Here is a 22,574-nt window from a genome sequence, read left to right as displayed (position 1 = left end):
ACTTCAGGGGGTCAGTTTGGGTAATGTCTCTGGGAATGATAAGAGGGCGATTCTTTCTGGGATTGAACCTAATCCAGAGAGCTTTCTGGACCACAATCTGGATACTTGGCAAAGTATCATTTCAGAAGAAAACAGGCTGCCTGCCACCGTAACATCATATACTATCCTCTCAAAACCTTTTGAGCAATAAAGTTGTCAATAAATCTGGCAAATAGTCCAGTCCTGCGAGTTTACACCAGGCAGACCTTCCATGTGTAGTAAAACACTAGCCAACAACACACTATTTGACATTCAATGTTCGGGTGTGTTAGTTCCAGTAAAGCCGTGCTTGTTAGTTCTAAAATAGCTGTTTTTTTCATCTTCAAACCTCAACACAAAGACCTGACTTCTTATGTTGCATGCTGGTTTTATTGGGTCACATTGGTGTGTGGCCCACTAGTCATATTTCTGGAACTGTGGGCCATCAGTGGTTTGCTAAGTTATTTTTAGCAGGAACCTAAATTTTCCAAAATGATCGTATCTCTACTCCAAAACAGATTTCTGAGAGATTGAGAAAAACATTTCCCTGTTTAAAAGCCACTGCCCTATTATCCAGCAGTCTTATGTGCAGCCAAACCTGCAGAACCCCAAAATGCTTTGTTTCAAAAATAACTAATTCAAATCTTCCTTGACTCACATTAGGGCCTTTGCCAAGCTTTGAAAAACACTGCAGTGGTAGGTCCACAACCACACATGTCTATGTACAGTATAGATAGATAGATAGATAGATAGATAGATAGATAGATAGATAGACACTCAGATTCTATTCGACTCCACAGTTAAATGAGTTCACTGGATTGTCTGCATCTGTGTCTCCCATGGAACGAGACAACGCAGGAGGGAATGTGTCATGTCTCAGTAGCCATTTAGTCACACATAAATCTGCTCCAGGGATAAATATTAGACAACTGAAAAACCCTACTGAGAGGTTACAGCCTTCAGAGGATACGCCTCAGAAAAGCCTTTTACCCTGTGCTACAGCATGCTGTAGTTCACAGGGACTTGAAATGTTATCTGGAAATAATAAATAATGTCCTACAGAGGCCAATTCCATAAGTGTGAGGGAATTCTTGGCGTCCAGTTTCCTTGAATCCACTACAATCCTGCACTGGAATGTAATTCCTGGGTGATACAAACTGATATGAACTGTGTTGGCAAAAAGGCAGAATTAGAACATGTACGTATAGAAACCATTGTTCAAAATAAACTTCGTACAGCAGCAATATGGAATGAACAAATATTTGTCTTTTTACCTCACATAAAAGTAAAGAATGTGTGTGTTTGCACAGGATGTGTCTACTGTTTGACTTTTAGACCCTTCTTCATGAGTTTAAGAGATCTGCAAAGATGTCACAAAAAACACAAAAATGTGCAGTACAGTATGCAAAAAATGACTGATGCACATATTGTATTGTATGAGTATGGTTTTGCTCACTTTCCCAAGTCTTTGCCTTCCCATGTGAATCTATATTACAGGTGTGAACAGGTCAGATATAACTGTACCTGTACTGGGCTAAAGTAGTATGAGTCATTTTTGATGTACAAACGTATACACAGCGTGTCACACAGAGTGACAGGTATTTAGTCTTATCCTGGAGCTGATATAGCCGGCATAAAAGATGCATTTTTAGCCAATAACGACTGATGAAGTTTATGTTTGCAGGCCTACATTGGTAGTAAAGAAGGTCTATTTGAATCAGTATATTCAGAGTTTATTTTAACACCTTACTGCTTATGTTGAATAATGGCACAAACCATGTAAAGGTAATGAATCAACTGTAATCAGTGGACTAATATCAACAGAAGTACTGATTGATGAAGGTTTATAGTTAGTTTAACACTGATGTAGGCAGTGCAACAATGCTGTAGTTAAATGATTGCTGCTTGCATCCTATATGGTCCACGTAATCTGCTCACGTGGGATGCAGTGAATTGTCTCGCGTTAATGATGCGCGGGACTTAATGACAAGACAGGACAGGACAGGACAGAGGGGGCTGGTTCATTCAAAGCGATGAAGCAGCGGTCCTGCCCTGCTCCCCCTCGCTCCTACAAGGAAAGTAGACACTGGCCCAAAGAACACTCCTCCCCTCCTTCCTCCGCAGAGCCAGAGAGCTTTCTCTCTCTTTAAAAACATGATCTGGCTCCCAGTCTTCCTCGATGCACGTTTCCCTTCGTGAGGGCAGATTTCTGAGCTCGTTCATGTCATGACACAGTGCAGCGCAGGATCCAAGTGGTCGCCTCTAACGCCACTGGAACACCGGTGCCCAGGACTCTTTCGCAGTGCTTTGAGTTTGGTTACATGAAATATGCGATGTTCGCAGGAGTGCCCGGTTCTTTTTCTGCTACACTTTGTTTTCATTCTGGCAGCCGGCCACGAAGAGCTCTCCGACTCTGGCAGCCTCCTCTTTGCAGAACAAGGTCAGTGTGGTGCTGTTACAATAGAAGCTGCGTTTCTGTGCATGTCTGAACTGAATGCATGACTGGAAAAAGTTTGTATGGTTAAGTGCATATCAATATTAGTATGCACTAAAGGTAAAAATCAGTGCAATCAATACATCACGACTGTATGGACCCCGTTCTATTGTGTTGTATTTTATCCAACTCTATTCTGCAGGTCAGTTGTCCCAGTCAGATCTGTCCATCGTTCAACCAGTTAAAACCACCGCTGATGGAGAGTTCATCTCCCACTCTCTGTCTCACCACTTCAAGGGTGGGCGAGTCAGGCGTGACCTGCGATCCCTTGGTTTGGAGGGACAGGTTTACTACAAGGTCAACTACAAGGGTCGCCCTTTATTGTTCAATTTGACTGCAAACAATCACCTGGTTTCAAGCGAGTACATCTTGGAGAGGCGGAACGGCAGTGCCAACAGGACTGAGCATCGTCGCTCTGAGGGGAATTCCTGCCACCTCCTTGGCACCGTGGAAGCCTCTGATGTGCGAGGAACTGCTGCCATCAGCACCTGCAACGGACTGGTAAGGAATCACACGGTCTTACGTACACAATGGGGCAGAAAGGTCCATTTAAACCTCTGTCTCATTCATCAAATTGAATCAAACGAATGGAATGAAGCTTTTATGCAGCATCTTCCTCCTTAAATCTGCACTGAAGGTCATATCTCTCTGAAAAATCTTGCTGCTTTTGGCAGGAAGGTTCTTTTAATACACAGGAGAAAGGGGGGGCATCACTCTGCGGAAGCTGGTATGTGGTGTAGGCAGTCATAGGCTGTTGAGCAAACCCCTCCATCTGACAGTGCCCTGTGTGTTAGTTTGCCCTTCAAAGACTTCCTGACACTATTTGCAGAGCGACTGTACTGCAGACCCGCTGACGGCTGCTGCTTCTCGGCCTGCCATGACACCCTTTCTGTCTTCTTTGTCTCTCAGATGTTTTCCTCTGTGCTTTCTCCCTCACTCATTCATTCATTCATTTCGCTGTCTGTTCCTGCAGTAACTCTCTGCAACCCCCACCCTTTGGACGCGCACTGTTACTTTGTTCTACGCTGAGACAGAGCTTCAGTAATAGATTTTGGCACATTTTTATAGACTGGAACAATACGGTTTGACAGATGGAGAGACAGGAAATATGGCCATTCTTTTTGTTCAGAGAATTTGGGCTTTTTTTTTTTACTTTGGCTGTGATGTTTCTAGTCAGATAAATAGCTCAACTACAAAGGAGATAAGACAGCTGGACAGCAGAAAGATGAGGGTGCAGCTCAACATATGAAGAATTTATATTAAGAAAATATATTATGAATATACGCAGCATGTGAACATTTCTGGAGAAATGTCTGGTGTAATAATTGCTGAGAAAAAGTTCTTTATTCACCATACAATAGTTGAAAATACTCTCTTCTAATAATAACTCATCAATTCAATTTACACACATATTATGAAACAACCAAATAGGAAGAGGATGTGGAAGAAGAGGAACTTCCCGGCTCTGAAATGATGGGATGTGTCAGTTTTAGTTATGAAGAGCGTTTCGGTGTTCGTGTTTGATTTTGTCACAGCAGGAATGCCTCTCCTGCAGGGTCTTGCCTCCTGCCTCTCTGTTATGTTTGTGTGGGTTGCACTGTAAATGCAATGCATTTGAAAAGTGTGTTATGTCACTCTGAATTCCAATTCTCTACAACCTAGTAGAGGAGTTTTTTTTCTGCAATCCTGAATGCTCCAGTTTGTCCCTTCTCTCCAACCCACCGGGGAAACCACTATGATCTATTACACTGCTCTGTGGAAGGAGGTTTATAGCAGCTAAAACCACAGAGAGACCACTAAACAGCGAGACTCAGCCAGACAGATGTGGGAGGGAAACCCTGCCAGCTGCTGTGGAAGTCATTCACCCTCAGGAGACAGATAGAGATGGACTGCTTCAAAATATAAAATCATGGTAATCATTGTGTATGAATCATTTGTGTATGAAGCACAAGACTGAAGTTACTAAAGGCTATAATGAAGGAAGGAACACAGCGAAAAGAAAAACATGAAATGACAAAGACATCAAACATTTACCACTGGTTTACAAAAGTAAAACACAGAGGGAAGTTTTCAAAATGAGATCCATCACTGAGTCCTGATTATCTAATGTAAACTGTTGTCGTTAATGCTGTGGTATCCACTACAGCACTAAAATTAAGGCTGCAACTAATGATTATTTTCATTATCAATTAATCTACAGGTTATTTTCTTGATTAATTGAGTTTTCATTTGATCTATAAAATAAAAAAAAATCACAGTTCCCCAGAGCCCAAGATGACGTCTTCAAATTGCTAATTTTTTCCGACCAATAGTCCAAAACCCAAAGATATTAGATTTACTATTATATAAGACAAAGATTGACACTCAATTACGATCACTCAATTTTCAGAATTGTTGACAATTATATTTCTGTCCATGTACTAATAGATTAATCGTTTCAGCTCTAACTCAAATTATGCTTCCACAAAAACACGGAGAATGAATTAAAGATTTATACCAGTAGTGCTAATTGCACACCTCTCGTGTTGATCGAAAGGATGTTAGTGCCTGCAGTTGTTGATGAAGCAAATCACTTAGCGATATGTTTGCCCAACCGAACCAGCCGCATAGCTGCCTTGAGCTGTATTTGTGGGCAGGTGAGATGGCGGCATTGTCTCCACCCTGATCTGTCATCTGGCTGAACAAAATAAAGGAAGCCTGGCACAGAACAGGCGACAGAGCAGGATCATGACATTTTAAATGCTTTAAAAGCCACAATGTGGTCTCTACTGCTGCTACATTAACACCTCTACATGTTGTCATTTAAACTTCTGGTTGAGAAAATCAAATCACACTTGCTCAAACAAATAGAGCTGTGCTGCAGTGAGTCATATTTACTTTACAGGTGACTATGTCTTTACAGAGTTCAGGTTACCCTTCCCCTTTACTATTTACTGTACATGTGAAACCGTGAGGACCAGAATAATTAGGCGGAGTTCGCTGTCACTGTCCTTTTTGTGTTTCCGTGGGAAAACCTTCAATTCAAGCAAAGCTGAAGCTTTCTCAGTGGAGTCTTTGGCAGTCCTGGAGGCACAGCACAATGCAAGAACGTGCAAGTTCAGACCTATTATAGCGGCATTTTCCTCACTTAAATGCATGCTTCTTTGCACTATGCAGATGAAAAATGATAATGTGTTTGACCTCTGAGGAAGAAATTAGCTCACAGGCAGAATTAACTTGTGAAGTAAAAAAATAAATAAATGAGGGCAATCTAAGTGTAGTGAAACCTGTAATTATCAAGAAACAGATGTGTAAGAATAAATGCAAGTTTGCTTGGTTGACTATAGTTGTGATTAATCATATTGCAGTAATGAGCACCAGCCGCCCCCACCTCTCCTTGTGTCCCACTAATCACTGCTGAGGCCATGCATGGGCTGTGTAACAGCAGAGACTTTATTCCAGACCCAGTTGGCCAGCACTACAAAACCCACAGAAGCAGGAAACAGAAGTAAAGCAGTTCCACATGGCCGATGTATTTAGAACACAGACCTGTGTTATGGTAACCTCCCCTGGCTCTGGCACCTCACACCCAAACACGCTTCCTTTAGGTCAGAGGAGGGGGGGATTAAGGGAGAGGAGGAGGAGAAGGGCAGGAGGTGGCAGAGGGAGAAGAGGTGGCGAAAGTGCAAAGTGAACTCCAGTCTGAGGCTGATTCAGCTGGCAGAGCATTCAGAATTTAGAGCAAAAATGTTTCCAGAATAATCCCCTCTTTTTGTTCAAATGAAAAACAAAGTCCTAGTTGATATCCTTTCAAGTTGTCTTTGTTTGTTGAGCACAGACATCACACAGGACCTGCGCATGGTAATTTAAGGATCACAAGTCACACCATAACTACACCGTACAAGCAAGTCTTGCAGGCTGTGTTGCACAGCAGGACTGCATTTGGTATGCAGATAATACAGATCATGCAGAGCAATGGTCTGAATGTTTGGATGGGCCTCTCCAGCATTCCTTCCTGGTTGATCTCCACCACCTGCTTTTTTTTTCAGCTGGGACTCGCTTGGAAGTTTAACACTAAGGAAAACATACAAGAGACGACAGGGAGGCATGGTAACAGAGAACGCCAAAGAATCCACCTAAAACTTCACCCATAAATATATCAAATGTTTCTGTGTGTGTTTTTGTCTTGCAGTGAGATGATGCAAATGCAAAAACAAATCTTAATCTGGTAAAACGGTAATCCTGTCAAATAGGATGAGAGCAACAGTGAAATCAGCTGAGTGTTTTCTGCACGGGGCCTCTGGGAAGCTTTCCCAGCTGACCGTAGACATATCAGCCTGCATGCTTGGTAGATGAGTCCACCACAGCTCAGGGACCCCTGGCTGAAAGCCACACTCTGAGTCAGTGGAAAGACCTTTCTCAATCCTTCATTTAGTCTTTCTAAAAACAAAAATTAAAAAAACCTCAGACATATGCAGATGACGTTTGTTTATTATTTGCTACGTTATTGTTGTTCTTCTGGTGGTTTCACATGGAAAAAACAGCCTGAGCAGCTTTGTTTTATCCTACAAAGTTTCTCTTCCAGTTTGTGGACAGACTATCTTGTTTTGCAAGGTTCAATGTAACAGGTGGAGTAACATTGTCTTTCCAAAGGGAGCACTCCTCTAGATTTGTACTTTCTGAACTCCCTGAGTGGAGAAATGGGATACCCAATCAGAGTGCTGCAGACTTCTGAATGAATGTGGTGGAAACACGTTCCAAGAAACACATGTAAAACTTGTCAGGATGACCCAGAAAGCTGAGCAGTGAGTAACTGCAGCAAACAGCAGGGTAGACCCTTGGAACCACAACTTGCCAAACTGTAAGCACTGCATGGCCTAATTTTCTACATCTGCCTTTGGCTTCTCTGAGAAGAGATCCAAGAATCAGATGCAACAGTCGTATACCAAGAATTCTTCATGTTGGTCTTGTTTGACTCAATGCATGTGCATGTTAAGTGTTTTCTTCTATAATCCTGGATAAGTTTATTCATGTGCATGAACATTTTAACATGCAAAATTCTCCCTGAAGAAAAAGAAAAAGAAATTCAAATTATTTTGCTCAGTTGTACTTGTTCCATCCATTTGGCTCTTGAAAGAATGATGTTTCGTTTTTCTCATTCTGTCTTTTGCAAGTTGGTTTAGGGGGAGAGGGAGGGGTTCATCCCGGAACAGTCTGGGCTTGTTTGGACTCACACAAACCCCCCCCCCCCCCCCCCACACACACACACACACACACACACACACACACACACACACACACAATCACCTTTAATGAATAGAACTTGCAAACAGTGAGCTGGAGGTGGAACATTCATAATGTGTGTGTTTACAAGGAAAAGTCAGAGATTTGACAGAAAGCCTCTTTTGTGTGTTTGTTTGCATGCATGTATGTTTTCATGTAGGTGTGTTTGTGTGTGGGGGCGTGTTTCCATGTACTTGTCTATGTGTGTGTTCACCAGCAGACCTCAATGATCAGCAAGTAAATAGCCTGCACCAGTAAGAACATGCATGGCATACTTAAGAGAAAGTCTCTGTGTTGCTGCTGCAGCAGACGGAGAATGTGCCTCAGGGAACGAGAAAGGTTCATATTAAGATCTGTTGACTAATGATGGATTCCACCCACATGGAAATTACTGAGAAATGACCCTTTCAGCAGGCTTTGCAAGAGAAAGTCCAACCTCTCACCTTTTTTAAGTGTGGGAATTATTGAAACACTACAATTTTTGGTGTTTTGTTGCACTCATAAATGTTATAACAGTCTTTCTGTTTTAGTCACAGTCTAAGAATGCATGACATAACAAAAGAGACTTAAAGCTGCAATAGGAAAGATTTTGGGAGAAATAATCTTTTTAATCTTAATTACAATTTTGAGCTGTGACTGAGTAGAACGTCATGTCCCTAATAATTGAGACAATGTAGATTTGCCCTATTTTTCAGATTTGGGTATCTGTGTCTTTTCAGTGCACAGGAAGAGATCAAAGCCTAAACTTGCTTTGCCCAGACTCTACTCAATGCATATTCATCTATGTCATTTTCATTTTCCCCAGAGAGGCTTCTTCTCCCTGCCAGAGGGACACTATTTCATCGAACCTGTCCAGAAATCTCCTGATGATCCTGCAGGGACTCCAGAGCCCCACGTCGTCTATCCACGAGTTACTGCAGAAAGTCACAGAAAAAAACGCAGCCTCTCCTCTCCAGGCACTCCGAGCCCCTGTGGAGTGCAAGGTGTGTATTTGAGTTTGTGTGTGTGGTGCTGCAGATGTTTGTGTAATTGTACACAAGTGAGTATTTGTCTGTGTCAAGCAAGGATAAGCCACAAGTGTACTGCAAGTGATGTCTTCCATTGTCCATGCTTTAGATGCCCCGAGTGACTCTGTCCAGGTGGAGAGGGAGAGGGAGGAATGGGAGAGGGAGCAGCAGAGGGGGGAGGATCGGGCTCAGTCCCGCTCACAGCGCTCAGTCAGCAGAGAGCGGTGGGTAGAGACCATGGTGGTGGCTGACTCCAAACTCATAGAATACCACGGCAGCGATAATGTGGAATCCTACATCTTTACCATCATGAACATGGTGAGGAGTTAGAATTAACTTTTGATTTTACATTTTACATCTCACCCATTCAAAGTTTCTGTGCAGTTTTTAAATAGTAGTGAATGATTTCTATGTTGACAGGTGGCTGGGATCTTTCATGACGCCAGTATTGGGAATGCCATCCACGTCATCTTGGTTCGCCTCATTCTGCTCCAGGGAGAAGAGGTAACACTTTCCTGACAGTTTTCTCAAGAAACTCTGATCTGACTTTTGCTTTGCATATCTTAAAGTTGGAACAAGAAGCGTGCATGCACATCTATGAAGCATTCCTCATTGGGGCAGTAAGTAGGGGAAATAAACTGGGAGACTCTCCTTCATTTGGCACACAAAGTATCCAGCTGAAGATTAAAGCCCTATTTAACATTATATACTCACCTTGATTTACATCAGACTTCAGCGTATTGCTGCAACTGTGACAAACTGGATAACAAATTCATACAAAATTCAACAAGAACCTGGAGGACCGACCACGAAAACAATTAAAATCTTGTTTGTCCCTGTAAAATGTGTGATCACACACCAAACCTTAATTGCAGAACTTTCTTGGCTTGGCCATTGCAAAAGAAATCCTGTCATCACTTGTGTAATAAACACCTGTTTGAACTGGCTGCACTGAAGTCATGTCCATTGTGGCCCTGCTGGAACTGTGCTTACACTGAAGTTGATGAATATCTACTGCTCTGCAACTGATACTTCACTCTAAATTCCTGAAGCAAAAGAATGAAAACAAACATTTTTCTTCAGGGTCAAAAATAATCTCAAGCTGTTCTCAAATAACAGAATGTTAAAAAAAAATCCAAATGATGCCAAAAATGTGCAGAATGACATTTCTAATTCTGCTGTTTGTTGCAGAAAGGGTTGAAGATTGTTCACCATGCAGACACCACTCTGGCCAGTTTCTGTGCTTGGCAGAAAAACCTCAATCCCCAGAGTGACACACACCCAGCTCATCATGACGTGGCCGTGTTGGTCACCAGGCAAGTGACACACACACATAAGCGTTTGTGGGTCGGCAATTTAAATAGATAACGAAATGGATACATTGGTGAAAATTTGGCATGTACACACATAAATTGCATGTTTCTCCCCCCAGGAAAGACATCTGTGCTGGAATGAACCAGCCCTGTGAGACCCTGGGTCTGTCTCATCTGTCTGGGATGTGTCAACCTCACCGCAGCTGCAACATCAATGAGGATTCAGGACTACCTGTCGCCTTCACCGTCGCTCACGAGATGGGCCACAGGTCTGTGTGTTTGTAATTGCGATGAAACCCTGAATAATGGAATATCATAACAATGGGCCATGTGACAAAGGAAGCATCTTGTTCCCATGATCAGGTACTATAGAGGAATATACAGTTGCATAAACAAATCTCCTAGCATTATCACATCAGCCCATTAGTGAATTGGCTGTACGCAAATAATGGCTAGTATCTAGTAACCAGACATAAAAAAGACACCTGAGAAGATTGATGTGGTGTGGGTGTAGATCATTTAGTAACAGTAAAAGTGACATAAGCTAGATTGTTTTTTAGCTTTGGATTTCTATGACACAGATATTTCCATTCATCTCTTTTTTCTACTTCAGAGCTTCGTTGAGTTGTGGCTTCAGTGTAAGTTTAATCAGACGTTAATGAATATGAAGTCTTGCTGACAAAGTTGAAGCAGACTCTGTATTTAGTTAACATCTGATTATGAGGACTGTATGACTGAACTGGATGAAGGGAAAAGTGGTCATTTGAATTTTAAATGGATGGTAGCAGGAAACTATGTGAAAGAGCCAAGAGACATATGGCTTAGATAGAGTAGTGAATAAGAAGAAAAAGGCAAATCAAGAAATAGTATAATAATATTTTCCTTATGGAACTTTCTCTAAACTCCATTTAACCTAAACACCTAATCTGAGACCAAATTCTACATTATATGTTACTAATATAATATATAAACACTGCAAATGTATTTCTTGCATGTATCACAGAATTGGGGCACATTGCTGTTGAAATCTATCGAGGTCAGCAGGTTGTTTGTTCAGAGACCCAGTCAGCCTCCACCATGGCAGCCAGAAGATGAAGGCCATTTATTCTTTATTTCTTTGTGTAATGATAATATCATAATTGGTCATGTTGGTTGTGTTTGAACGCAGCTTTGGGATTCATCATGATGGCCAGGGGAACGACTGCGAGCTGGAAGGGAGGCATCCGTTCATCATGTCAAGACAGCTGATGTATGACAGCTCGCCTCTCACTTGGTCTTCCTGCTCCAAAGAATACATCACACGCTTCCTCGAGTAAGACTGCATTCATACTTTATTCTGAAGCCATTAATCATAAAATAATAACATGATTCACACTGACATGATTCACTCAACACTGTTTTTCTAACAGTAATTCCAAATTACAGTCACTCCTCCTGGATGCAGATAAAGTGGATGTGCTGGTGTAGATTTAAATGGAGGCGGTGAAAATGATCCAAAAAATGCAATGGGTGTGGTGTGTGTTGGAACAAAACTAAGTTATGAAAACACTGATGTGTAGCAAACCCTGACGAGCTACGGTTTTAAAAAGAAGAACGAGGAACACAAGTGCAAACATGCTGAACAAGCACAATTAATTTGAAGCCAGAAAATCCAGCAAATGACAGAAAAGCAAGAGGAGCCTGAAGGAACATTAGAGGGCGGTCACCCTTGCACAAATATCTGCAAATGTTTGCTTTGACTCTCATTAACACAAAACTGTGTCAATGATGAATTCAAGAATTCTTTTCTTACAACAATAATTTCACCTGGAGCTCCTGCAGAGTCAGAGTCAGACCTGTGAATCGGCATGTTTTCCTATTATTAGTTGCCTTTTAGAAAGTAATTTTCTCAGATTCTGGTGTTTTTTTCTGTTTAATTTAATACTGGGATAGGAGACACATAGCTACACGTCTTCTTGTTTCTGTTTTCTGTTGACCTTTCAAGTTTTCTCTTTTTGTTTCTGTCAGGTTTCTCTCTCTCTCATCACGGCTTGTGCCCCTTTCTCTTTTTCATCTCTTTCAAAAAGGTCACACATTCAATATCACACCTTTGTTTGTCTCTCTCAGTCGTGGCTGGGGTTTCTGTCTGGATGACCGTCCTTCCAAGAGGGACTTGACCACCCCACTGGCTCGCCTTGGTGTCCGCTACACCACGCACCACCAGTGCCAGCTCCAGTATGGCCCAAATGCTACCTTCTGCCATGAGGTTGATGTGAGTGTTGTACACCTAAGCACCAACTGAAAGCTGAATGTCAGACATCTTTTCTCATTGTTTTTGGATTACGTCTTGCTTTCAGAACATCTGCCAGATTCTTTGGTGTTCAGTGAACGGCTCCTGTCGCTCCAAACTGGACTCACCTATAGATGGCACTCGCTGTGGACCAGAGAAGGTGGATGGTGCCATTTGCTTTGTCTTGTTAGGGTTTGGATTTCATTAGCCTGGGGATGGAGATAGTTAAATGTGTCACATGTTATTTGAGTGATCTTACCAGCACTTTCTCCTTCAGTGGTGCATCTCGGGAGAGTGTGTGATTGTGGGTAAACTCCCAGAGACAGTGAATGGAGGCTGGGGACAGTGGAGTACCTGGTCTCACTGTTCCAGGACCTGTGGAACTGGAATTCAGACAGCAGAAAGGGAATGTAACAACCCTAAGTAAGAGCTGACTCTAGATCTGCCTCACACCCTGAAGCACATTTGCTAGCTATGCTCAGTGAAACAACACTGAGCACATGGTTGATTCAAAGTGTGCTGCTGTTTTCCACAGACCAGAGTTTGGGGGCAAGTACTGCACGGGGGAAAGGAAGCGCTATCGGACCTGTAACACAAAAGTCTGTCAGAAGAATAAACCGACCTTTCGAGAGATGCTGTGCAGTGAGTTCGACACTGTGCCCTACCACAATGAGCTCTACCAGTGGATTCCGGTGGCTAACCCATGTAAGTGGTCAAAACCTCAAATATACAATTAGATACTACAGAAAGACAGACACAAGTTTGCTAGTCACCCTTTTTTGCACTTGCACTACATCTGTACCTGTGATTGCATTTGTTGCCCAAGAGGGGGCAGCATTTAGACTGGAAAGGCCTCAGTGATGCAGCTACGCTATCTTAGCAGGGGCATACATTGTTTCATGTTCATATTACATGTTATTTTATTGGGCTCATGATGTGTTTGTTAGAAAAAAGAGCTCAAAAAATGTCTTGTCATCCATGAAAAGTATGCTTCATCATCCGTCCCTGACAGTTCGTCGACTGGACTCACACTCAGCCTTTTAATTGGAATGAAACTAAATCAGACTCCTCTCCTCTCCTCAACTCCCAACCGTCTTTAGTGCATCCCTGCGAGCTGCACTGTCGACCGGTCAATGAGTATTTTTCGGAGAAGATGCTTGACACTGTGACTGACGGAACACCGTGCTTCATGAACAACAAGTCCAGGAGCATCTGCGTCAACGGAGTGTGCAAGGTAGTGTGGCTGGGTAAGAGACTAAAAGAGATTGGGGGGGGTTATAGTGGAGCAGGATATGAGACAAACTACAGTGTAAGTACCGTTTTTCTGAGCCAACGTGTCATCTTATGTGACTCTGTAATGTCTCTGTGCTTGTACTTTTATGTGTGTGTGTGTTTTGTCTGTAGAACGTAGGCTGTGACTATGGTATTGACTCAAATGCAGTGGAGGATCGTTGTGGAGTCTGTTTGGGCGATGGCACAAGCTGTGAGACGGTCTACAAGTCGTTTGATGAAGGAGAAGGCTTTGGTGAGTTCAACACAAAGGATGTTTGAGCAGCTGGAAACAAATCGAATTATCTAGACATGAGAATTCATACAATTATAAAATTGTAGTAACACAAAACAGACAACCTATTAATGAGGAAAGGCTTTGATGTACCCACCAGAAGAGTGTGAAAAAGTGCAGAATTCAATTTTATGTCTACAGGCAGAAAGTCATTTCAGGACAGTTCATTAGCATTACGCCATTGTGTTGTTTCCTTGTTGTCATGGCAGCCTTCTTGTCCACACTGTGCAGCTGTTTGTCCTGCTCCACTTGGCTGGTGTGATGTGTGTATGTGTGTGTGCGCGTCTGCAGGCCCATGTTTGCATTAGTCTAAAGAGAGACATGTCTTTGGCTGATTTTACTGTGCTTGTAAAAATATAACTCACATGCAGAATCAACACACGGCAGAGACAGATAAATAGAGAAAGAGGCTCTAAAACAATAAAAAAAACATCCCTCCTTCTTTCTCTCTCTCTTTCTTTCTGTCTGTGTGTGTTTGCCCCACACAGCATCCTTTCCAGATAACCAGCCCAGATGTGTAAGACTTCAAAAGGCTTAGACCAAGGGCAAACCTCCCCCTCCTTTGCACAAACACAGAAACACACACACACCTTCCCACAAACATCATTAAACTCCAGAGACCTACTCATAGCTGCTTTCGTCCTCCCCCATCCAGCCCCCCCCATCCACATACAATAAAAAACAGAGACAGGGCAGTGCCCCCCACGCCGAATACGCACACGTACACTCACACACACACATGCCAACCACCCCCACAGACTGAGCCCACCCTCTATTAAAGATCAGAGAGAAACTGTCTGGTAGTCTGGATGTGAGTGTGGCAGCAGCCATGGTGGGCCATCCATTACCTCGCTGTGACTCTGACTCCCCTCCCGACTCTCCTAGGGTACGTGGACGTGGGTGTGATACCTGAGGGGGCGCGGGACATCCTGGTAAAGGAAATAGAAGAGGCAGGTAACTTCCTGGCTCTGAGGAGCCAGGCGTCGGAGGAGTACTTCCTCAACGGCAACTTTATCATCCAGTGGAACGGGGAGTATGAGGCCGGCGGCACAACGTTCTTCTACGAACGCAGCGGGAACATGGAGAACCTCACCGCTCCCGGACCCACCAAACAGCCAGTCATTCTCCAGGTAGGCTATCACGCTACACAGGTTTAAGAGAGTGGAGGGTATTAATTTTTATAGTTTTCAAATGTTTCAGTATTCTGAGATGTATAAAAGTAATCAGCAATTTATATTTTTCCCTATGTGGAGTGATTTCAACCAATCAGAGACAGAGAAAAGGGACAGACTTCAAGCATCAATTAGAGCATTAAAAACGTTGCATGTTTTCCAATTCAGCCTATATATTTCTGCGTGAAGGATAAGATGGTGATAAAATGTCTCTAAGCAATTGATTATACTCTGCATAATAATTAATTTGGTTGTCCAGTTGCTGTTTCAGGAGAAGAACCCAGGTATAAAGTATGAGTACACCATCAAGAAGACCAAAGAGACAGGAAATGAGATCATCGAACCCATTTACAGGTGGAGACGCGGGGCATGGACAGACTGTAGCACCACCTGTGGCTTAGGTTGGTGTTGCATTTGACAAAAAAAGTTCTTATTCTGAAAATTCATGGTAGTTGGAGGATTTCTGTGACATTTTAGTAATGACTTGGCCATCTGCTTCCTGACTTCGTGGTTGTTTTAGGTGAGCAGCATCAGCCTGTGCGGTGTTTTGAGAAGGACATGGGTGTAGTGGATGAGTCTCTGTGTGACTCAGACAGCCGTCCAGAAGACGGACACCGAAAATGCAAACCTATGGATTGTCCTGCAAGGTCCTTACTCTCAAATGCTCTGTTTTTCTCTCACTGTCAGCAATATTATGACCTCAAAACATAGTGTACTGTGGTTTTAGGCAGTGAAATGACTGCCTAATCTAGATTTTTCAGTTAGTCGCAAGAGTGATACTGTGTCCTCTCCCTTTGCCCATGGGTTTCATTGTAATGACAAACAGCAATGAACCAATTATCTGATATTTTCAACTTTACTTTACGGCTGGACCTCAATATGTTTTTGATAATGTCGTAAATGTGTTTGTTTTTGCTATTTAAAAACAAGTACAAGTTGTTGATTTTTACTGTGTTTTAGTTAGGCAAAGTTCTTGCACAGTTGCTTGTGTGTTGAGAATGTTTAACATTTTAGAAGTTTGGCTTCTTTTGGTAAATGAAAAAAGGGTTTTGTAGAGAAACATGTGTTTTCCTCAAAGCAAGGTATTCTAAAACATATTGTTTTGGTTTCGGTACCGAAACTCAGGTAACATATTGGCAATAGTATCAAAGAGTTTCAAATGATACTCAGCCCTGTTCATTGTTAGAAAAAGATGACAACGTCGTCCGCTTACCATGTGCTTCCAATTAATTCAATTCAATTAATCACTATCAGCAGTCTCTCTCTTCACCCTCTTTTCCTGTCATTTCCTCTTCCCCAGATGGTGGGTGGGTGGCTGGCAGCAGTGTACAGCCACCTGTGGATCAGAAGGGATACGGAAGCGAACAGTGCTCTGTGTTCGTACAGTGTTTGGGGAGGAAAGGGTTCTCCACCCTGTCGAGTGCAAGCATCTCCTTAAACCCAAACCTGTGGTGCCGTGCAACAGAGATGTGCCCTGTGGACAGGACTGGGCTGTCGGCAACTGGGAAGATGTACGTTTTTTTTCTTTTTCCTTTTTCTCTCTGACTTTGTTTTACTTTTTTTTACCTTTTCTGAATGAATTTGTGTTCTTCCCCCTTCGCAGTGCCCAGTCACATGTGGAGGAGGTGTTCGCTCACGCACAGTCACGTGTGGACTAGCACCCAAGAAGACCTGCGACCTCGCAACCAAACCCAGGTCCAGATCGCTGTGTGCCCTACAGAGCTGCCCTAACTCAAATCTTCGTAGACGACCCGGGCCTCCTCCTAAATACCGCCGCATCTACCCACCTAAGAGCCACCCCACCAAGCATCCTGGTACAACTACCTGGGCTCCCACGAGCACCACGGCCACAGCTGCACCCACAGCTGCTATCACTGTGAGGAAGAAAACAACCACCAAAGAAACTACAACTGCTTTCATCCCGTCCACCACATCCCTCTCAACCCCTGAAAGCACAATCCCTGAAATCATAGACACAGATGATTATGAGTTCAATGTTGACGTGAGGAAAAATGAGAATAAGAGAGGGAAAGTTTTCCCATCTAAAACCAATTCTGCTGAAAAGGACAGAAAAGCAACTGATGTGGAAAAGGAAAAGGTGGAAGAGAGGGAGGAGGGGGAGGAGGGAAGTACGCCAAATGTGGTGATGTATACTCCAGGATATGATTATGTTGTGGAGGATAGGACGGAGGAGGAGGGGATTATTGACTTGGATTTTACGACATCTTCATCACTCAAAACTCTTAAATCAACCGCACCCACACCACATATACTCATCACTCCCACTTTACAAACAAGTCCACCTACTATGTACACAACAAAAGCTCCGACCACCATCACTTACTCCACCCCACACACCAGTATTGAAACATGGGCAAAGACCCTGACCACTCACCACTATCCCTTCTCCAAACCCCACACCACCCCTCGTGTCAATCCATACAGCCACTGGACACACAGGGTTCCCCTCACCACTCCCATGTACAAGGACCACTCGGTCCCATCGAAAGCTGGCTTCCACACAACACAAGCTCCTTCAACAACTGCAAGAAAACCATTCACAACTGCAGCATCACCGCAGCCCACAGTGAAGATTATTAAACAAAAGAAGCCTGCTGTGACACCCAAGAAAAACAGTTCTGTCTCGCGTGCTAAAAAGCCCTCTTCCTGGTCCAAAGGCGGTCGCTCCAGGAGTGAAAACCAGCGACCAGAAAGTCCCACGAGCAGCTCCACCAGCGACCAAAGCAACCTGATGGCCAGAAAGCCAGTCAGCATGGATATATTCTGGGTTGTAGGAAACTGGAGTGAGGTGGGCACAGACATTTTATGACCATATTATCCTACTCTGTAAAGCATCATACCGGTAATTGTGCATGTTTTAGCCCTTTAACTACTGTCTTGACATTAATGCTGGCCATTTTCCAAGGCATGTCATGACTTTTTAAGACTGTTTTCCCACTTTCAGGATTGCTATGACTGCTATGAAATTGGAAGCTTTGAAATTTGACCTGAAAAGACTTGAAATTCACGTTATCTATCACAGTGAACATTTTGTTGCCCTCATTTTTTTCAGTTTTAAGTGATTTTTCTTGCATGGAAATTAAGTTGCTAGTGGGGACTGAAAACTCTCTTTAGATGCTTCAATGACGCTTTCATATCCAGGTTTTGAGCATTCATTTTGAGTTGCCAAAAAGCATTAAACACAGAAGACAAATAAGCAAACATGGATGTTGGGAAAAGTATAATAATTTGATCACTTCTTCAATGAAATGATGTTTGAGCATCCTTTAAGTTTTCAAAATTGTCTCTGCTTGCAGCTACATAATGTGGTTTAAAAGCATAAAAACTCTCAGTGGTGGATTAACTAGCTGGGCGTTGATGTTCATGGTCTCGTGAAAAGTTATTTCTAATGTCTTTGGTGGTAGGAAATCAAATGATGTATGATTTACAAAATGGGTACAGCATTTGCATTTATCAGCCTAAAACATGCAAGCAGTCCTTTAAGAAGTTCTGGTTGCTGTTTTGAGATTCTTAAAACATCTACTTTATAATATTGTTGCCTCACATTACTTTAATCACTTTAGTCACTTTAATCAGTTTGTCACCCAAGTACACAAACAAACCTAAGCCAAGTTTTAATCAGAAAATACCTCTCCCTCCCCAGTGTTCAACAACATGTGGGATTGGAGCAATATGGAGGACTGTAGTGTGCAGCTCCCAGAACGATGAGGACTGTGCCAACATGAAGAGACCTGAGCCTGCACGCACGTGTCACCTGCAGCCCTGTGCTACCTGGCAAAGTGGCAGCTGGAGCAAGGTGAGTAACATTAGATTTCCTCCAGTCACTGAATCCATTACACTTAATACTTAATTACTTAATCACTTATTATCTGTTACTTTTCCAGATGACAAAATGGGGTTGTTGTTGTTGTTGCAGTTCTGACTTGTCTGTATTGATATTCTCCGCAGTGTCCAGATAACTGTGCGGTGGTGGGAAGGAGGTACCGTGAGGTCCAGTGTGTCGATTCTCAGAGTAAACGTGCCCTCAGACCTTTCCACTGTCAAGCTGCGTCCAGCAGACCCCTCAGCACCTTGACTTGCCCCCACAAGCCCTGTATGACCTGGAGTATATCACCATGGGGACCGGTAGGAGCATTATACACATCAAATCTCTATATATTACACTTTTGGCACAATTTTTATAGCTTTAAAGAATTATACATGTTTATACAAATATACATGTTTTCTCACCTCAAGTGGCATCTAGCCATGCAGATAGTTTCGGTTTTATCAGCCTAGGTTTTGAGATATTCATTGTTAAAATTTCTGCCACCAGTATTTTTATAATTTGAGGGAACTGATCCTTTAATGTTGAAAATTATCATCACGGTTACATGTTACCTAAATTCCCTATTTTTTTTTAACCTTTTGATAACTAATCTGCTGTATATGGGAATGATTTGCGTTTTGTTTATAACAGTTATTCATGTGGATATCATCCCGTTTTCTAGCAACTATTTTCGCCACAGTCATTGCTGCTCTGTGCAAGAAGTAGCCTTTACTCTATTATATTGAGCATTAAAGATATTTCACCTGTGTAGTCATATACACCTCCACAAATATATGAATATTGTCACGTTCGTATCCCCATATTATACAGATTTTGTTCCAATTTCAGAAAAAAAGCAGATACCTCCCTTAAATCCTTGTGTTTTCCTCAGTGCTCTGGCAGCTGTGGTGAAGGCATCAGGGAGCGGCTGGTGTACTGCCCCGCACCTCTTCGCTGTAGCACCACACTGAGGCCAAACAGCACAGAGTCGTGCAGTCTAAAGCCCTGCACTCATTGGAAGACTGAGGACTGGGAGGAGGTCAGTCACACATGATCGAGATTTCCTCGAGGCATTGAGTGCATTTCTAAAATGTTGTTTGCAAAGAATATTTAGGCTGGCTGTAATAGTTTAAGAAGTGTGTGTGTGTGTGTGTGTGTGTGTGTGTGACTTTGCAGTGCTCTGTGAGTTGTGGTGGGGGTCAGCAGCAGCGTGAAGTCAACTGTGTGAGTGAGCGGGATTTGGCTATAATGCCAAACAGCCTCTGTGAGAAGATTTCCAAACCAGAAACACTCAGGAAGTGCAATATGCAGGAATGCAAGACCAACACAGGTTTGTACGCAATGTTCAATGCGTCTGGCTTAGTGGAAGATTTGAAAAGCAGACTCACTATCAACACACACACTCAATTTCTATGACATTTTGTTTTGTTTGTGGTTAAAGCCACACTTAATAAGCTTGACCTCACATATTATCTGTATCGCAGCGTTTCATGGCATTTGACCTCTGAGTCGTGTTCCTTGTCATGCAGGACCAGTTTGCAGGAAGAACACCATGTCCTCTCGCTTCTGTGACAAGCTGAAGCTGTTGGGTCGCTGCTCTCTCAGGTCGGTGCAAAGACAGTGTTGTGTCACCTGTGGGTCATAGCCAGGGTTACACACCCACATATATTACAGTGGACACATCCCAACTACAGTAATTGCAAGTATCCTCATGCAATACTGGCATAAAGCCACACCATCCACAGACTGACAAGTCCAAACCAAAGTGCTAATGACCACAAGTAGCACATCTTAATCAGCACAAACAAACCTGGGTCGACTAAAATGGTGTTATTCTTTTTTTTACATGTTGAGTAACTGTTTCCAATGAAAAGTTTTGCTAGAAACCATGAAAAAAGTAAAAAAAAAAAAAGTGAGCAAGAGAAACAGAATGTAAATATAGATATGTTTTGTGACCTCTTTATTAAATTGTTAATAGTAATGATCTCTCTGTGTTTGTACTCATATTTTGCTTTTTTTCCGCTTGAATTGTGGTTTTGTTCTCAGAGCTGGCGCTGTGTGTTTACATTATTCTGGGTACAAGTTCCTGCTTTAGTCATTTTTGTTACAATTGTCAATGACAATTAAATCAGCTGCAGAACCTGCACAGTTCTGCAGCTGAACCTGTGGTGCTCCTCCTCTGGTGTGAGATTGACCAATGAGAAAGAGGTGTTGCAGGTCATCCCTCTCAGGTCCCTCTAAAGATGGCCACTGTGTTTGTATGATGTTATACAGGTATTACCGTTGTCATGCATATGGTACTCCACCTTGACTGATTTGTACTTCACACGTCTCCATCAATAAATGTGACGATAAAAGATGCTTGTGACAAAACTGCTTTGTAACTGAGACTTTAAATAAAGTTTTCTTTGAATATTTTTAACGTGTTGGTATTATGCTTGTAGGCTAGTCTGTGTGATCCATCCCAACGTTTCTAAAATCCTTTATCCTGTTCAGGTGTGAAGCCAGGAACTTCTAGGTTTAGAATGAAGTTGATATTGTAATATTCACAGCCATAGCAGTGCTTGAATACTCCAGTAATAACAATGTAAATAAGAGCATTAACACCTCATGTTAGCCAGCATACCATACCCTTCTTTGCATCATGGTCTTCTGCTTTATGACCTTTCATGTCAACAAGGTCCTTCTCGCCTGAGAGTGCCAGGTGCTGCTGGATGTGTAACACCAGAATCTGCAGCACCAGGTTCTGTTTCAGGGATCGGGTTCAGCTGGCCCAGATTTCCCAGGCTCCTCTGCGCCAGATAACTTGACACGGACGGACGCTGGCCCGCTCCATACACCCTGCTGCTATCATTCAAGCCAGAGACCAAGAGTTAGTCAGCAGTAATGGAAGGAGTAACACAATACTGGGTCAATGTGGAGCATCATGTCCTAAAAACCAGCAGTGTGTGTGTGTGTGTGTGTGTGTGTGTTATCATGACGAAGCAAACACCATCCAGTTGTATTACCTAACCCCATCTCTCATTCTGTTATGTCATAGTGTGTTGCTTAATTTGTAGAGTTACACAATGGAAAGAAGCGATTGAGCTCAAAGTCAGGAAATGCCTGAAAATATCAGAGAACATCTCAGATTCTGACTTCACGGTAGCTTTAGCCTTCTTAGCAGTGAGGTAACAAAACTTATTTATGATTTAAAAATGAAGGTATTTTTCATAAAAGAATAGTCTTCTTTACACAACAAGTGTGGATGTCAGTGTAACAAACAGTAACTTAACTGGCGCAGCTCAATTTCAGCTGTTGGCCGATGATTGGTTCTCCAAAAAGCACAAACATGCCTATAAAATTACTCTTCAACAGCTTGTGCAACAAAAGTATTATAAGCCAAACAATTGTGGTTTTGGATTCAATAGTCGACTGTTTACTTCATTATTGGTAGATTTTCCAGACTTTCTCTGTTCTATGCCAACAGTAGCAAACAGATGTTGGCTCCAAAGTTTTAGGACAGATTACAGTAACGGTGAGAGCATGCCTGATTGGCAGGTGAGTGGTAAATATAAAATGCCAAGACATGACATTCGTCTAACTGTGTGTGTGTATTCCACTTGGTTTTCAAAACAAGCATTACACAAGTTGCTTCTGTTTGAGT

General features: G+C 42.6%; 1 protein-coding gene across 1 annotated transcript; it reads left to right on the top strand.

The window, feature by feature from the left end:
- The first annotated feature begins 2,346 nt into the window (after positions 1 to 2,346).
- On the top strand, positions 2,347 to 20,716 carry LOC139284779 (A disintegrin and metalloproteinase with thrombospondin motifs 12-like). Its single transcript, XM_070905164.1, has 24 exons — positions 2,347 to 2,464; positions 2,655 to 3,013; positions 8,580 to 8,757; positions 8,891 to 9,099; positions 9,202 to 9,285; positions 9,973 to 10,097; positions 10,214 to 10,363; positions 11,263 to 11,406; positions 12,201 to 12,345; positions 12,431 to 12,523; positions 12,641 to 12,786; positions 12,899 to 13,068; positions 13,464 to 13,597; positions 13,768 to 13,888; positions 14,813 to 15,057; positions 15,359 to 15,500; positions 15,620 to 15,746; positions 16,400 to 16,610; positions 16,703 to 17,908; positions 18,764 to 18,916; positions 19,069 to 19,245; positions 19,821 to 19,967; positions 20,105 to 20,258; positions 20,458 to 20,716. Exons 1-24 carry the CDS (start codon positions 2,347 to 2,349, stop codon positions 20,571 to 20,573), a joined length of 4,854 nt encoding a protein of 1,617 aa, XP_070761265.1. The 3' UTR covers positions 20,574 to 20,716.
- The last annotated feature ends 1,858 nt before the right edge of the window (positions 20,717 to 22,574 follow it).

The sequence above is a fragment of the Enoplosus armatus genome, chromosome 4 (assembly GCF_043641665.1).
Source record: "Enoplosus armatus isolate fEnoArm2 chromosome 4, fEnoArm2.hap1, whole genome shotgun sequence".
NCBI lineage: Eukaryota > Metazoa > Chordata > Actinopteri > Centrarchiformes > Enoplosidae > Enoplosus > Enoplosus armatus.
Note: the sequence above shows the minus strand (reverse complement) of the source record. Positions and strands in the feature narration are given on the sequence as shown.